Source organism: Phoca vitulina, unplaced genomic scaffold (assembly GCF_004348235.1).
Source record: "Phoca vitulina isolate PV1807 unplaced genomic scaffold, GSC_HSeal_1.0 scaffold21, whole genome shotgun sequence".
NCBI lineage: Eukaryota > Metazoa > Chordata > Mammalia > Carnivora > Phocidae > Phoca > Phoca vitulina.
In genome coordinates, this window is record NW_022589724.1 from 2,910,742 (window position 1) to 2,929,759 (window position 19,018).

The window sequence follows — 19,018 nt, forward strand, 5'->3', positions numbered from 1 at the left end:
TCAATTAATTAACATATAGTGTATTAGTTTCAGAGGTAGAGTTCAGTGATGCATCAGTTGCGTATAACACCCACTGCTCATTACATCATGTGCCCTCCTTAATGCCCATGACCCAGTTACCCCATTCCCCCCCACCTCTCCTCCAGCAACCCTCAGTTTGTCTCCTAGAGTAGACATCTTTATCAAAAACAATAAAATACCTAGGAATAAATTTAGCCAAGGAGGTGAAAGAGCTATATATTGAAAACTGTAAAACACTAATGGAAGAAGACACAAATAAATGGCAAGATATCCTGAGTTCATGGATTGGAAGAATATTGTTAAAATGTCCATACTACCTAAAGCAATCTACAAATTCAGTGCAATCCCTATCAAAATTCCAATGGCATTTTTCATAAACAGAAAAAATTCTGAAATTCCACAAAAGACCTAACTATAGCCAAAGCACGAACAGTCTCAAGAAGAAAAAAGATGAAGGCATCACACTGTGTGATTTCAAAATATACTATAAAGTTATAGTAATGAAAACAGTATAGTACTGGTATAAAAAGACATAAACCGGGCACCTGGGTGGCTCAGCTGGTTAAGCGACTGTCTTCAGCTCAGGTCATGATCCTGGAGTCCCGGGATCAAGTCCCACATCGGGCTCCCTGCTCAGCAGGGAGTCTGCTTCTCCCTCTGACCCTACCCCCCTTATGCTCTCTCTCTCTCAAATAAATAAAAATCTTAAAAAAAAAAAAAAAAGACATAAACCAAGGGGGATCATAACAGACAGCCCAGAAATAAATCCACACATTAACAGTCAACTGATCTTTGACAAACTTGCCAAGAATAAACAAGGTGGAAAGTATGGTATGTTATTTTATTGAGAGAGCATGAGCAGGGGTGGAGGCAGAGGGAAAGAGAATTTTTTTTTTCAATATTTATTTGAGAGAGAGAGCGGGGAGAGGAGCAGGGGGAGGGAGAGGGATAAGCAGATTCCCTCCTGAGCGCAGAGCCTGATGCAGGGCTAATCCCATGACCCTGAGAACATGACCTGAGCCAAAACCAAGAGTCAGCCACTTGACTGAGCCACCCACACGCCCCTAGAGAGAGAATCTCAAGCAGGCCCCACACCCAGTGCGGAACATGATACAGGGCTCGATCTCATGACCCAAGCCAAAAATCAAGAGTTGGACACTTAACTGAGCCACCCAGCACCTCAAGGATGGTCTTTTAGATAAATGGTGCTGGCAAAACAGGATAGCCACTGGCAAAAAAATTAAATTGGACCATTATTTCATACCATATACAAAAATCAACTCAAAATGGATTAAAGACTTAAATGTGAGACCTGACAAACTGTAACACTATAAGAAAACACAGGGGAAAAGCTTCTTGATATTGGTCTGGGCAATAATTTTTTTGGAAATGACCCCAAAAGCACAGGCAACAAAACCAAAGACCAACACATGTCATTGCATCAAACTAAAAAGCTGCACGGTAAAGAGAACAACAGAGTGAAGAGGCAACCTACAAACTGGGAGAAACTATTTGCAAACCATCTATCAGATAAGGGATTAATATCCAAAAAATAAAAGGAACTAAAACAACTTGAGCAAGAAAACCACCTGATTTAAAAATGGGCAAAGGACCTGAAAAGACATTAAAAAAAAAAAAAAAGACATTTCTCAAAAGAAAACGTACAAACAGCCAACAGGTACATGGTACTGTTGTGCTCAATATCACTAATCATCAGCGAAATGGAAATCAAAACCTGAATGAGCTATCACCTCACACCTGTTAGAATGGCTTTTATCAAAAAGACAAAAGGTAAATGTTGGCCAGGATATGGATAAGAGGGAACCCTTGTACACTGTTGGTAGGAATGTAAACTGGTACACCCACTACAGAGGTAGGTTACTTAAAAAATTAAAAATAGAACTACCATATATGACCCAACAATCCCACTTTTGGAAATATACCCAAAGGAGATCAAAGCATTGTCTTGAAGAGTTATCTTCACTCCCGTGTTCACTGCAGCATTACTCCTAATAGCCAAGACAGAGAAATAGGTAAGGAAAATATGGTGTACACACACACAGGAATATTGTTCAGTCTTAATAAAGAAGGAAATCCTGTCATTTACAACAACATGGATGAACCTGGAGGACATTATACTAAGTGAAATAAGCCAGACACAGAAAGACAAACACTGCATGATCTCATATAGGTGGAATCTAAAAGAGCAGAACTTCCGAGGGACTGGAGCGGGAGGCAGTGGGAGAGAACGGGAAAATGTTGGTCAAAGGGTACAGTTAGAATACCAGCTACAGGAAGAGTACGTTCTAGAAATCTAATGTACAGCACAGTGACTATAGTTATTAATACTGTATTATATACTTGAAATTTGCTAAGAGAGTAAGTAGATTTTAACTGTTCTCACCAAAAAAAAAGTGAGGTAATGGATACATTAATTTGCTTGACTGTGGTAATTATTTCAGTGTATACATATATCAAAATACCACATTATACACCTTAAATATAAGCAATTTTGTCAACTATGCTTCAATAAAGCTGAAAAAAGGAGGGGGAAGACAACCTGGGGTAGAGAAGGAACCAATCTATGTGGCTGGAGCCAGATATCTGGAGCATGTGAACTAAGAGAGGTAGAGAGCACAGTCAGATGATTAGAGTTACAAAGTCCTACCAAGTTCCGGCTACGTCCTGTCACGGTAAATCAGAACCCCATCCATGCAGAAGTTACGGCAGGACAGAGGAAGAAGCTGCTATGCAGAGAGAGGGATGGAGCAGATGGGAAGTGGGGAGCCCAGAGAAGAGCTTGTGGGCCCCAGAGGGGGGAAGGGAGTAGCTGCCCCAGCACTTTCCAGCAGTGCGGGCTGTCTGTGCTCCCGCCAGCTCAGCTCCTGGTCAGGGTCCTAGAGTTTCCAGCACAGACCCCTCCCTTTTGAGTTCCTTGGAGTGAGTTTCTTTTCCTTACAACTGCATGCCCTCCGGCAGCAATAGAAATACCCAACAGAACTCTCAGTGACGACAGAAAATGTTGTATACCTGTGCGGTCAAATACAGTAGCCACGACCCACGTGAGGCCACGGGGCACTCAGAGCACCTGGGACACTGACTTTTAGATTTTGCATCATTTTAATTAAACTTCAGTATTCATACAGGGCTGGCAGCTACCATACTGGACAGCACAGCTCTATGATTATTACCACAAGGGGTCAAAGACAAGAAGCACAATCAGTAAAAAACAATGAAAGAGGGCGCCTGGGTGGCTCAGTCGTTAAGCGTCTGCCTTCGGCTCAGGTCATGATCCCAGGGTCCTGGGATCGAGCCCGCATCGGGCTCCCTGCTCGGCGGGAAGCCTGCTTCTCCCTCTCCCACTCCCCCTGCTTGTGTTCCTCCTCTCGCTGTATCTCTCTCTGTCAAATAAAATCTTTAAAAAAAACAAAACAAAAAACAATGAAAGAGCCAAAAAAAGGAAAACCATGATGGTGTGTCCTAGAACTCAAGAAGAGGGTGCTCAACAGCACCAAAAATGACAAGAATGTTAAGGAGGACGAGTCTGGTAAAGTCCCATCAGTAGCAGTGTGTTATTAATTTGTTCACAGGAAAACCTGGATTCAAACAACGGGTTAAATCCTGAAACCCATACAAAGGCAAACTAGCCATTAAAAGTAAAAGAAAAAATTTCAATTATGGGAAGATGTTTATAATGTGTGGATAAGTTAAAAAGACAATTCATAAAATAGCATAGCCCTGATTACATTTATAACACACACATGTGTCTAGATCTCTGGTTTGTGGACTGAGTGATTTTTAATTTATTCTTTGGCATTTTTTGTTAATTTTCAGAATTATCCACAAAGAACATAAATTGCTTATACTCAGAAATAAAGGAACAAATGATAAGGTTAATGCATACATACACAAAAACAGTAAACATCTTTGCCTGGTTCCTGATCTTAAGGGGAAAGTATTCAGTCTTTCACTATTAAATATGATATTAGCTGCAGGTTCTTTATAAATGTCCTTTATCAGACTGAGGAAGTTTCCATATACTACTAGTTTATTAAGCATTTTTGTCATGAATGGATGTTTGTCATGAATGGAATTTTGTCAAATGCTTCGGCATGTATATGCTAAATTACACTGACTGGTTTCTGAATGTTGGACTAGCCTTGCACACTTGGGATAAAGCCCACTTGGTTGTATACTGTTCTTCTTTTCTATATAGCTGGATACAATTTCCTAGTATTGCTTACTCTTTAACTCAACTTATACAATAATGTAGTACAAACTCATTTAATGGATTGTAGTAGTAAGAAAACAGTATTTTGCCATTTAAGTTCCTTGACCTCCTTTGAGCGTCAGCTTTCTGATTTGTACAATTAAAACAACTTAATTGTACTGTTTTTATAGTCTAAAGACTTAGATTTGAATCTGATTATTTCCTATAATAACAGGCAATATAGCCTTATCATAGTAATGACCATGTTATCAGCCACCGTTCTAAGAGCTATTAGATATACACATTCATTTAAGGCCCACAACAGCCCTATGAAGTAGATAGTGTTAGCATTCCCATTTTATAGATGAGGAAACTGAGGCACAGAGGTGGTTAAGAAATCGCCCGGAATGACAGAACTAGTAGGTAACAGATTGGGATTAGAATCTAAGCAGTCTGGATCTAGAGTCTGAGCACCTAACTGCTAGCTATTTTGTCTCTGGTGACTTGGCTTTAGTAAAGTCACTACTAAGAGCTTAAGTTCTTCAAAGTGGAAATAATACCTGTTTATATGCTTCTTACAGAAACTGAGAACATACATAAAGTATAACGTGAAGCTGGTACAGTGCCTGCCTCTGTCAGAGTTTCATGTTTATTTTGCTGGCAGGACCAAATAAGGTAAACTGTAGTGTAATCACTTGTAAAATATAAAGTACTTCTAAGAAGGTAATGTCAGTTGTATGGTGAGTGCATTACATGAGAGTAAAAATGGTGTTTAGGGACCCAGCCCACTGTAGGTACTGCCCAGCGGCTGACGGAGGAGCACATTCAGAAAAACCACAACTCCAGAGGTGAACAGGAAAGGAAGGGAACAACAGGGCGAATGGCCAGTTGATAAATACTAGGATATATTCCAGATGTGCAGATATTTATCCCAAGTAGTCAAACTCTTAAACATACAATAAGCAGATCAAACTAAGAGCAAATTACTCAAAACATTTATTGAACATCTAATGCAGTCACAAAGCAGTTGGTATAGCAAAAGATAAAAAACCTAAAGAAATAAAATTTGCCTTTTTTAAGAAGCTTTCTCAGTACCTATTTTTTCCACTTAAAGCCTCGGGTGGGGGGGGGAGCCCCTAGATCATGAAGAACAAAATGAAATTCTCAGAGTTAAAAGAGACCTAGTTTAAAAATCTTCTACCTATCTCTCCAAGTTCTTTATCATTGCGCCCAATTCCTGGTTTGCTCCCTCCAAGTTCAAGGAGGCAGGCTAATTTGTCATAGCAGATGACCAAACTGCTGAATTAGTGAGACAGCTACCGCCCAGTTTTAGTGCTGCCCTGCCCCTCTCATCTCCCCACTGCAGCCGTCCCTCACCCTGCCAAAAGGCAGCCAATCAGCTGCAGCCAAGTCTCCCAGACCGAGTAGTTTAAGGAATTACGATGATTTTCGGTGATTTAGTGATCTGGGACAAATGACCTAGATCCCAGAGCTGGGGGACTCGGCATTACAGGAGCCTGCTCCATGTTCCCAGGGGTGATCTGAGGCCCGTCCTGCCCTCTCCCGTCTGGGGCTCCGGCAGCAGTATGTACGTACACTTTAGCAAAGGTACAGACGGTACGGTATTTGCTGGTCACAAGTTTTTGGAAGGTGAGATTCTCTTGAAAGTCCTTCAACAGCCTTCTGCCATACCCCCCCATCTATTTTCTCCTCCTGGGACTGCAGACCATTTACTAGACCTGCCCTTAGGTGCTCTTAGGTTCCTAAATTATGTCCCATTCTTTTCCTCTACATGTAAAATCTATTCCTTCACATTTGGCAAGAAATCAATCTGGTCAATCTTTAGGAAAAAACCCACAAAGATTCACAGATCTGTGATTTAGTTTCAGGTACAAGTACTCTCTCTTCAAACATCTTTGACATTCACACTTACACTGCTTTTTGTATGTACTAAAAATGTAACTGCTTTGATGTGATGCGTTAGGAGCTTGGGACTTTGGGTTCAATATGCTCGGACATGAATCCCAGGCCTCCCACTAGTTAGTTGTGTGGCCTTGCTGGTTGTTACCTCCCTAAGGCTCAGTTTCTCCGAAATAAGGGAGAGGTCAAGAGAACACTGGTAGCATGCCCCCTGCCCCCAACCCCATGCCAACTCTGGCGTGGGAGGAGACTGCATACCATAAATCTGCTTTCTTGCTCTTTACCACAACCACACTTCCTCCAATTGACCCCAGAAATGCTGAGTTAATAGAAGTAATAGTAATTATAGTAATTTATGGAAACTGCTTATCATTTAAGCCTTAATTACCATGCAGCACAATAACAATTATGCAAGCCAATAAATGTGTCAGATTCACTTTGCTACATATTTTATTTGATTTTAAACACCAACACTTATTCACATAGGCTCAGTTTGTAGCTCACACAGCATGTGCCTCCTTACAATTAAAAAAATATTAGAGTGAACAGTGCCTAGGAGGGAAAATCAGGCACCTAAGGGAGAAATTAAAGAAGTAATTTGTTTCAAAGAGCTTCAAGTATAGTCAATTCTCTTATCTCCCTCCCTACTCACAGGACTAAACACTTGCAGGATAGAAGAGGACTATTTCCCATTTCCAGATTTCTTTGGAGAATCTTAATGGCACAGTTTCTTTTTACACCAGGGCAGATGTAGAATGCTGCCAGCTGATAGTTTAGTTTTTCTTGGGCAGGTGCCCACCTCTTGGTCCAGTAAACTATAGCTGGAGAATAGGGGAGCTGGGTCATCTGATAAAGAATACACCTACTTGTGTTAGTTGGGTTCTCTGACCAACAGACACCAAGATGGGATTGGAAGTGCCAAAGTAGCACTTAAATCTGACTTCAAAACTGGAGGAGAAAATTTAAGACAGCCAAGATGGAAATCCTCACAGATGACCCTTGATGTGTTCCTAGGAACAAAAGCCAAAGTTGGGCATAATCTGGATGCTGACTGATAGTAAAGTCAGTATCCTGCTGACTTCCACTAATACAAGACTTTGTAATTGGGACTGTAAGTCTGCAGTGAAAGCAAAGAGGTAAAGAACCAGAGATTTATCCACTGTGAGAGGTAGGGAAATGTGCTGCTAACAACTTCATATAAACAACCCATGCATAAAGTAGGATTTTTAATGCCAACCACAGTCTCTCTGCCTGGAAGCACTTACAGCAAGCCCAGACACTAGAACTACCCTCTCTTAAAAAGCTCATTCTTTCAACTTGAGCTTATATAGCTTCAGGAAGCAAGCCTAAGAAATGAGAGGAAGAGAACACCCAACCAGGTAAGACATTTCCACCTAGCCCAACAGTCCATGCTCACGTGCTTGCTAAGGGAACTGTAGGAGTTCCACCAGGATGCTAGGGAGATCTGGACCTTTCAGATGGATTTCTGGGTACAACTACTCTTCCTTGTAAAATCCAGCACAGTCCTGCCTCTCAATATCCCCTTACCTCGTCACTCTCAGTAAATGATCTTGCTTCCCAAGCCACAGTTAAAAACAAGAACTGGACAGGAACACCTGCGGTCTTCTGCTGCTATCACTAACAATGGAATCCCCCAGCACCCCCAAAGGAATGCACCCTTCCTTTCCTCTCTTTCTCATGGGAAAGGAAGAAGGTTCTTTCCTTTGCTTCTCATTCCCTCTGTGCTCCTTGGGGCTATGCTTGATCAATTAGCCCCTCTTTTCCCTATCTTTTCCATAACTCTTCAATCCATTTGATTCTTTCCCACAAGCATTTAATCATGGTTAGTTTCTTGTACCCTAAGGGGGTTAAAAAAAAAAAAAAGAAAGAAAGAAAGAAAGAAAAAAGAAAAGCCAAAACCTCCCTTCATCCTATGTCTCTCTGGAGCTATCCCCCTATTTTTCTTTCCCTTTAGAGGCTAGCTTCTTGCAACAATTTTCATTGTCAAATCTTCATTTCCTCACCAAACAGTACTCTTTGATTCACTGCAATACAGCCTTTGCGGGGGGGGGGGGGGGGGAGGTGCAAAATCTAACAGATCTTTCTCCTTCTGATGTAAGCATTCCTTCCTGCTAAAAGTGCTCCTCCCTCAATTACCATATTACTCTCTTCTGGTTTTTCATTTCTTTGATTCCTCCTCCTCCTGAGTCTTTTACACATGTTCCTTCTTCTGTCCTCCCCTTAAATGTTGGCTTTCATCAGGGTTCCATTTTCAGCTCTGGGCTAAGTCATCTCAACTGTTTCAATAACTTCAGCTATATCCTTATGTGTTCAAGACCCTGCCCTGATCTCCCTGTTGAATCCTGGAGCCATGTAAACTCCCTACTGGAAACTCCTCCTTCGTGGCCCCTGGCACCCCAAATTCAATATGCCAAGAAAGAAAACTCATTTCCTCTACCACAAGGCTGCTCCTCCACTGAGTTCTCCAGCTCAGTGAATGGCTAACCCACTTAGCTGTGTGAGTCAGATTCCTGGCCATCACTCAGAGCTCTCTATTATTTTATTAAGATACCAAGTCCCCCTATTCCACCTACAAAATATCTCAAGATTCCTGCTTCTCTCTAGCTTTAGTTCTACTGCCAGAATTTATTAGGTAATTTGTTCATTCAAGATCATCAACTTGTTGGCTATCATCACCTCTTGTTTGGATTACTGAACAGTCTCCTGGATTCTTTTTTGACTCCCTCTCATGTATTTTCCAGTTTATAGCCTGAGTGATTTTTTATTTTTAAAATTTTTTTATTATGTTAGTCGCCATACAGTACATCATTAGTTTTTGATGTAGTGTTCCATGATTCATTACCTCCCGATTCAAACCTTTCATTGACTCTTCAGCGTTTTCAGGATAATGCCAAACTTCCCTAACACATCATAGGGCTTTCATGAGCTAGCTGCTGCTCGCTTCTCACTCCTCAGCATTCCCCCTCCCGTCCATGCATATTCAGCCACAGTTTCGTACTTGTTTCTGCCAATATTCCCCTTCTCCAAGCCGTGTCTCCTTCTCCATCCATGATAAAGCGGTACAGAACTTTAGGACCCACCTTAGGCATCCACATCTCCAGAGCCTGGATCAGGTACCTTCCTGTTGAGCTCTGCCAGAGCCCTTCTCACATCGTAAAACACAACTGCCTGTTACCCTACTTGTCTCTTTTCTCTACTTGGTTGTGAGTTCGTTGAGGGCAAGGACCCAGTCTTAGTAAACTTTAAATCACTGGTTTATATGACTTGGTTTATATTATATAGTGACTGTCATACAGAAGACCTGGATCTCACTGATATGTGGAATTTAAGAAACAAAACAGAGGATCCTAGGGGAAGGGAGGGAAAAATAAAACAAGATGAAATCAGACAGGGAGACAAACCGTAAGAGACTTAATCATAGGAAACAAACTGAGGGTTGCTGGAGGGGAGAGGGATGAGGGGATGGAGTCACTGGGTGATGGGCATTAAGGAGGGCACATGATGTAATAAGCACTGGGTGTTATATACAACTGATGAATCACTGACCTCTACCTCTGAGACTAATAATATGCTATACATTAATTAATTGAATTTAAATTAAAAAAATAATTAAAAAAATTCACCAACTGACAAGAAATGTGGTATAGCTATATAATAAAGTATTATTTGGTAATAAAAAGGAATGAAGTGCCAATATTTGCTAAAATATTGATGAACTTTGAAAAAGTTATGCTAAGTTAAAGAAGTCAGACACAAAGGATCACAAATTGTATGATTCCACTTATATGAAATATCCATTATAGACAAATCCACAGAAACAGAAAATGGGTTAGTGGTTGCCGTGAGCAGAGGGGAGGTGGAATGGGATGTGACTGCTTAATGGGTATGGGATTTCTGTTTAAGATGATGAAAAAGTTCTGGAATTAGTACTAGTGATGGTTGTATAACACTGTGAACATAATTAATACCACCAAATTTTATTCTTTAAAATGGTTAAAATGGTAAATTTTATGTTTTATGTATTTTACAATAAGAATTTACAGAAGACCTGCATAAATATTTAATGAGCTAACAGGCTAAATGGTATTCTTTTGAGTGTAGGTAAAGTAGAAAGAACAAATACTTGTTAGTACTTTATGGTTCATAACACAACTGTCATCTCTCATTAATTTTCATAACAATCCCATCAGATAAATTGTACCACCAACCATATTTTAAGTGTAAAGAAACAAGAACAGAGAAGTTAAGTGACTTGCCCAAGGCAGAACTCAAATGTAGGCCTGCTATGCAGTAAGACTGAGAATCTTCTATCAAACGATTACATCTCTATAATAAAATACTGAGTAGTGAGTGAGGTAATTCATTCTGCAATTAGGATTTCAAATCATCCTCTAACTGTGCAATTTAATCTGTAGACATAAAACAGGGTACTTAAATAAATTTAAAAGAAGTCTAATTTGAATTAATACCTGTTGCTTAAAATTTTCATACATGAAGAAACATCTCCAATTTTTACCACTGCATTTAACATCTTGGAGAGCTGATAAAAATCTACTATCTGTTGTAGAGACATGGGTTACATATTTATTAATAGTATAAAGAGCTAAGAATGGATAATTGAGAATGGACTCAGAAAGCTTACCTGTTCTTGGAAAGGTTCATAGCTCTATACCCTCAGAAACGCCTAGCCGTAGCCATATTCTGGGTCCTAAATACCACAGTGAGCAGCAGTACTACCAATTACCTTTAACCTGACCTGGGACTATAATCTGCTTTCCTTGACATGCTGACAAACACCAAACTCAATTCAGAACTAATTTCTGGAAGGGCAAAATTTTCTTTCAGAGATTAATTCCCAAGTATTAGGATCACCTAATGCTGGCATTTCTATAAGAATATACCATAATTCTCACAATTACACCACACTCTAGAGTGAAAAATAAAATCTTATCCATCCAAATAACAAAGTATTACTGGTTCAACATAGGATTATTTAAAATATTCAAACAATGGTTTTAAGTTCATTTTTCAGACACATATCAGTAATTTAAGAAGAAGAAGAAGAAGAAGAAGAAAAAAAGAATACTTACAATACATCCCTGAAGTCTCCAAACACATACATGTGCCTAAAGCTGTCAATAGCTATGACAGGGCAATCTGCTGGAGTTTTCTGTATGTGCAGAAGAGGATGTCTAAATTTGTCACAGTCAGCATGTAAGAAGTTTATTGTACCTTTACAGGAAACAGAATTTGGAGAGGTAGATTAGAATTTTCTTGGCTGTAGTCTCATAAGATTGTAAGTTCACGAAAAGTGACATAAATTAATGAATTTCAATAATCAACATGCGTTAGAATAATATAGATCACAAAAACTACAACCTAAATATTACAACATTTAAAAGAGGTAGAATTTTAGTGCTTAGGGCAGAGTATAATTTCCTGAGAAATTATATGAACTCAAACTGAATTCAGATGCTCTGGTGATTTTTTTTTATTTTCCTTAAATGGGCAGTTACCTATCCAGGTCTCGGTTGTGAGCAAGTTCATGAAACTGACAGATGAGCTTTTCTCAAGGAGGATGCCCTTCCAGTCCCTACTGGTTGACATTTAATATAATTCAACCCCAAAACACTTAGTACATGACTAATAAGAGCATGGCTCTATACAGTGCCCTTACTTTATTTGTTTGACTTTCTTCTCTCACTACAGAAGAAAAGTGAGTGAAAACTCAAACTCCTTTCTGATGGTTTGGAGAGCTCCACAGAGAACTACTCAACTTTCTTTTATTTAGAAAGAAATGTTAGTCTGTGTAAGTTCTCTCGGTGATCTCTCTGGGACTATCCATTAGAAAGGGACCAGACAAGTATCAAGGTGCTGGAAGAAAGTACCTAAAACTAACGTTGTTGTCCACCCATGACCCCACTTTTCATGCTATCTGATTTTAGGGAGCTAAACAGTCATGTGTTTCTCTTTTTTTTAAAAGCCACTACTTCATAATATCTCTACTAATGCTTCCCACCCCCATGTTGACATGTAAATTCAGGGGTTGAGTAGAGTTAACATTACTTATTAAATTTTTAACCCAAATATGTTTACATTGATATGAATGTAATGGGGGGAGCAGAGGGACAGAAGAAAGGCTGAAAATAAACACCTTAATCTGTCTACCTTTTTCACTTATTAATTGTCGGGCTACTTCATTCTGGAATATTTCTAAACTTTCCGTATCTTCTTTCATGTGGAAGAGTATGAGAAAAGGCAGTCCTTCTTCTGTCAATTCCTGTATACAGAAGTATTCAATAAGAATTATCAGGCCTTGCCATTGTTCTAGGTAGGAACAACTTGAACCCAACTCATGTAACATGCATAACAGTTGCAACATGCCAGGGGAAAAAAGGTCCAGTGGTGTAAACAAACATTAGCCTCAACGGCAGAAGGAACCCATGCCCTCTCCCTCAAGTGCCCAGGCACTCAGAGGACCCACGTGTCCTGTTCCACTGCTGGGACTGATCTGCCTTAAAATAACTACTGCGCTGATCTATCAGCTCCTTTTAGATGAAACCATGACGTTTAAAAAATGAGTTGACCAAAGGAGGAACTATGTTGGTTCTTTATCAAAATGTTGTTGATTTTAGGGTAGGGTAAACATGATGAGTATTTTCAGTCTTCACAAATAACACTGAAAAACTGAGTGAGTGTACCAGCAACAAATAAATCTAACTGACTGGGAAACATGTTTTTTCTAAAGTTTATTGCAAAAACCCTTCCACTTACATGAGAACTACCCAAAACTAAAAAGTGGTTGGTACAGACCAAAACACAAAAACCCCACAAGACAGCCAGTCTTTAACCAATACACAATGTATCCGCCATTATTAACAAGTACCTGCCACTACGTACGTGTATATGTCTGTACAAGGTACAGACACAAAAGCACCTCAAAAATTACTGAATGCCCTAAAAACTTGTATTATTGTTATTGGGGAATAATCAAGAGAAATGTGACGAGTAGACAGCAGATTTTCATCATTTTTTCTCTCTGACAAATGCTAACTTCTGACTCATAAGAAAAAGCCCAGAAAGGGCTTCATAATAAAATTATTATAATAAAATTATTTCCATCAACAATCCTCTTGCGTGTCTCTCTGTCATTTAGGAATTGCAGCAGCAGAAAACACAAACATCCTTTATGCTAAAAAAACTGAAACTGGAACCTCTCTTCTAGGACATGAGCTTGCTTATGGTTTCCGTCTCAGTGCTGAAGCCCGTTATGCTCATATACGGAATAAATTATTAAGCTTCTTGTCACGTTTACCTTTTTCGATTGAGATATAATTCACAAACCATAAAATTCATCATTTTATTTTATTTTTTTTAAAAGATTTTATTTATTTATTTGTCAGAGAGGGAGAGAGATAGGGAGAGAGAGAGCACAAGCAGAGGGAGTGGCAGGCAGAGGGAGAGGGAGAAGCAGACTCCCCACTGAGCAAGGAGCCTGATGCGGGGCTTGATCCCAAGACCTTGGGATCATGACCTGAGCCGAAGGCAGTCGCTTAACCGACTGAGCCACCCAGGCGTCCCAAAATTCATCACTTTAAAGTGTACAATGTGGTGGGTTTTATTATATTCACAAGGTTTTCAAACATCGACACTACCCAATTCCAGAATGTCTGCATCACTCCAAGAAGAAAACCCACACTCACTTGTGAGCAGTTGCTCTCTGTCTCTCTTCCCCCACGGCCCTGGCACCACACTGATCTTTCAGCAAGCTGACTTAGAATTTCTTCCTCCTCATTTTTTATCTCTTCAGTTCACATTTTTTTTCTTTCCCCAACACACTCATTGCTTCTACTCCCACGGTTCTGTCTTTGGACTCCTCTGCTCTAGCCCGGCAACTTCAACTATTCCAATAATCTCCATCATCACTAACTGGTTCCTTCTCTATCTCCAAGCCCAGTTCCAGTCCACAATCCAAGTCTGGATTCCCAGCTTCCTGTTCGATATCTCCATTTCAAAGTCCAACCAGTGCCTTCAACACTCAGTAATGCACAGGCCCCTCCTCTTATTTCCCTATTTCCATGAGTACTTCTACTTCTTTTCTGCCCTTTTGTTACAGGACCCAAATGCCTCTTCTAGAAAGTCATCCCTGATTCCTACCCCATTTCTGCCAAAGGTAGAAAAGAAGTCTCTCCTCTGAATTCCCAGAACATTTTCATAGTGCCCCTCATGTGGCATGGGGTATGTCTTTAATGTTACATTATCTGTATGCAAACTACTGGACTGAAAACCTCTTAAAAACAGAGAATTTCACTTTACTTCTCTTTTGCTCACAGATTACTACACACAATAATGTCTAGTCAACCTATGACTGAATAAATGAAGACAGATGTTGCTGAATAAATACTAATTGGGAAATAAGACTCAGCAGTCACCTTCTAGAAAATTTAAGAGCTAGGGGCGCCTGGGTGGCTCAGTCGGTTAGGTGTCTACCTTCGGCTCGGGTCATGATCCCGGGGTCCTGGGATCGAGCCCCACATTGGGCTCCCTGCTCAGCAGGAAGCCTGCTTCTCCCTCTCCCACTCCTCCTGCTTGTGTTTCTTCTCTGTCAAATAAATAAATAAAATCTTGAAAAAAAAAAAAAATTTAAGAGCTAGAAGGTTAAAAGTAAAAACAAATATAACATATTGCTTTATTAAACTAAGCAAAAGTATGGATGCACTAACAACTATTAGGAGAGAACAGATGAGTAGTTTGAATACATCCATGTCAATTAGTTTGCTGTATCAATTTACATACATTAACACAATAGCTGGTAGTTTATGCTGCCTGGGCTTCCATGTTTACCTGTGCCCACACCAACATACTCTTTATGAAATAGGTATTAAAAGATAACCCTCAGGGGAGGGTTATCCAGACAACCAACTTTAGAGGTTAATAAACCTTTCCTCAAAGTTTAAATGATTTGGGGTAGTGGGTTACAACATGTAATAAAAATCTAAAGAATTTTAAATGTGAAACTACTATGGGGGTGGCCAGAGGAACCCCTATTTATTGTTTAAGATTTTCCAGGTCTATACATTTTGACTCTGTTTTAGAAACTATTCCTGTAAGAACTGCCAAAGTAAAAAACAGTATGGATGTTCTTTAAAAAATTAAAAATAGAATCACCATATGATCCAGTAATTCCACTACTGGGTATTTACCCAAAGAAAACAAAAACACTAATTTGAAAAGACATATGCACCCCTATGTTTACTGCAGTATTACTTAAAACAGCCAAACTATGGCAGCACCCCAAGTGTCCATCCATAGGTAAATGGATAAAAAAGAGGTGGCATGCATATATACATATATACGTACACACAATGGAATATTGCTCCGCCATAAAAAGAATGACATCTTGCCATTTGGAACAACATGGATGGATCTAGAGGGTTTAAGGCTAAGTGAAATCAGTCCAAGAAAGACAAATACTATATGATTTCACTCATGTGTGGAATTTAAGAAACAAAACAAATGAGCAAAGGGAAAAAAGAGAGAGAGGGAGTGACAAATCAAGAAACAAACTCTTAAGTATAGAGAACACACTGATGGTTAGCAGAAGGAAGGGGTGGGGGATGGGTGAAATAGGTGATGGGGATTAAGGAGGGCACTTGTGGTGAATGATGTATGGAATTATTGAATCACTATATTGTACACCTGAAACTAATATAAGACTATGTTAATTATACCATAATTTTAAAAAATCAGTTAATTAAAAAATAAAAGAATGTGCATTTTGAAAAAAAAAAAAAAAAAAAAAAAGGAACAACTACCAAAGCAGGTGAATAATTGTGATAAGTTACTATATCTTTCTAAGCCTCTGAGGACTAAATAAGCTAATGCAATAAACACATGTATTCGGCTAAACATACCCAAAGCCTAGCGAACTGAGAAAAGTAGCAGGGATGTTCACTTAACAAACTAGGAAGAGCGCAAGCAAGCAAGCTTTACTGGAACCTCCCCGCTCAAGTCTAGGTGTTGTAAGAGGCTGCTTCTGGGCCACAGCTGCAGAGCCTAAAATATTTACCACCTGACCCTTTACAGAACTGCCAACTCCTGACTAGGTGGTGGTTATATGGGTATGTGATAATTTGAACTACATATGTAAAATCTGAACTACACACAATTCTTTCATGTGTAATGCACAGCTCTCTTATGTACCTCACAGATATAGCCCTTTGTACTTGTTCCTTCAAATTTTTTAAAAATGACTTTTGTGTTTGTTTTCATGGGAGCTGTAAGAGTTTGGATGGACTTTATTTCAGGATCACTGAGGTCAGTTATAACATCTGATAACTGCTTTCATTATTATGATGAAATAACAAAATTTCATTCTTTCAGGATAGACAGGAATCAGAAAAACCTTTTTATGGCAAAAGATTATTCACTGTATATAATTAATTGTAACTAAAATCTGCACAGCACTGCTTCTCTAGGGCAGAATCACCTGAGAGGCATGGTCCAACTCATTTTCAAGGCTACTGCTGGAAATGCAACAGAGAGGGGTTCTTGGATAGCAAAAGCTAAGAATCAGTGGCCTCTATTACAGAAATGGCTATAACATAGTTCTGTTCACTGTATGACTGTCACAACTGGTAAATGTGTAGTAAAATAGTAAGATGGCTGGAGGAAGCTTGCTCTTTCAGAAATCTTTAAAGATAACACACATCAGAAAGTCATACCTCTCCATTTTCAAATGTTATTTCTCGAACAAGAGGAACGCATTTATCTTGAATCCAATTATAAGTCCCATCGAAATTTGTCATAGATCCCAAGTATACCATATCTGGAGCAGAATGCTGTTACAAAAGCAGAGAAAAAAAATTAAACAAATCTAACCTGTGCTAGCAAAAATGCATTCTCAAAGCCATCTATGAGCCCAGAAAATCTACAGGGTATACAAAAAACAAACAAAAAAAATCCCCCCAAAACAAAAACCACCGAACTTCCGAGAAAGAGAGCTGTAAAATTCTGTATTTATCAGAGACCTAATTATCCAACCCGTGATGTCTAAGCCTTCTGCTTTTCCTCAGATCTGAGTCAATTAATTGTTTATCAGTATCTTCACCAATGGCAGGCACTGTGAAAAAGAATTATCTGAATTAATTAATTTAACTATCCCTTAGAGTTGAAAATGTTAGAAGAAAATTTGGAAACTTCTAGGGAAAGGGCCTTGAAAAATATAAGAAACTATATAAATGTAAGGCATTGTTATCTCTAATATTACTTACCTACAGTATCTTTTTCACAATTCACCCAAAATCAGTATTTATGAAGTGCTTAAAATGACAACAAAAATAATAGCTATCATTAACTGAGTAAACTTACTGTGTCCAAGCACTGTTTGGTGTAAGCATTTTATATGTGTTCACTCACTGAATCCCTGAAACATCCCCATAAGGCAAGGACTCCTATAATCACAGCTATTTTTATTAATGAACAAACTGAAGGACAGAGAAGCTAAGAGACTTTCCAGGAGTTACACACCTAGGAAGGTGGCAGATTTGACACGAAAATGGAGTCTCATTCCAGAGCGCATGGACTTAACAACCAACTGTACTGGATTCTGATAATCTAGAGACAGTCACTCTATGTAACCTACTATTGATGAAATGCACTTGCAGAAAATACAGGCAAATACCTATCTGAATTCTGAATAGGAAATGAGCTTTCTAAGCAAAAAGTTCATTCATAGGACTACATAAAAACCAAAAACTTTAGTATATCAAGACACTGCAAACAGCATTAAAATGAAAACTATGAATCGAAAAAATATCAACAGTTTCCCATTCGTGTGTGTGTGAAAAACTGCAATGACAGACCAGCAGGTCAATGCGATGACAAACACCAGGATTTTCGCCTCTCGACTGTGGCTACCATCAGCTGGGCCTAAGCAGCTACTTCTAAGTTTAGATACACTTAACTGCTTAGCCAAGGGTCAAAAGCAACCTAGTTGCTCCCTGTTGTCTGGCAAGTATCAGGTTAATTTAAACCCCAGAGGACTTGGGAGCTTGGCTGGTCTGATTCAGGTGGAAGTGATGATCACAGACCACAGAAGCATTTTTTGGAATTTGGGTGTCATAATGAATGCAAAACAGAGAGATGAATAAGGCCTGGGGATCAGGAGATCTCTAGTCCCACCTCGGCCACTAAATCCCTATGTGACTTTAGGCCTATGTGTCCCATCTTTACTTTGAAAGGTTTGAATTAGTACCAGAAGATGCCTTAAGGTTCCTTTCTGTACTAAAATTCGATGATTCTGTGAATTAACAAGTATAAAACTACAGATTATCCTATACATGTATTTAAATTATATTTAAAATTATACACACTAAGAAATAGCGACTTACCCCTGGTGGTTTGTAGATTATGTTGTCTCCACTGTATCTTTCTGGTTTTGAAACAGCTCTAATAGGAAGAGAGAAGTAGTAATAATACGTTTTAAGAATAACAGCAGTGATATACTTGAATGAAACAGAATTGGCTGGTTGTTTTGCAATGTATGTATTATAATGACTTGAAGTATATACCTGTGCATCATCTTTCCTACTCATAAGACTATGTAATACTAACAAAAAGCATGTATTTAAAGGAAAACTTTAATATGAGGCAGACTTTTTCAAAGGAAAAGTTTAGTTAGCTGTTTTTGGGACTCAATATTTTATAAGTTTGGATTGGCAGTTGTAGCACCAAAAGCTTTTTTTGACACCAGACTGTTTCCAGTAACTGGGGATCAAGGTCACTGATGTGGTCACACAGATCAATCACAAAAACAAATTATTTGCTTCTAAGTCAAACTCAATC

The 19,018-nt window shown here is 39.1% G+C and overlaps 1 protein-coding gene across 2 annotated transcripts in view; it reads right to left on the reverse strand.

The window, feature by feature from the left end:
* ERP44 (endoplasmic reticulum protein 44) overlaps positions 1 to 19,018 on the reverse strand; it is a 93,130-nt gene that overhangs the window by 8,372 nt on the left and 65,740 nt on the right. For both annotated transcript variants that reach the window (XM_032419023.1, XM_032419024.1), the window contains 4 exons: positions 18,565 to 18,622; positions 16,897 to 17,013; positions 12,341 to 12,452; positions 11,263 to 11,404 (listed from right to left, as the gene is read on the reverse strand). In XM_032419023.1, coding sequence (XP_032274914.1) covers positions 11,263 to 11,404; positions 12,341 to 12,452; positions 16,897 to 17,013; positions 18,565 to 18,622 — 429 coding nt within the window. The remainder of the gene's footprint in view (positions 1 to 11,262; positions 11,405 to 12,340; positions 12,453 to 16,896; positions 17,014 to 18,564; positions 18,623 to 19,018) is intronic.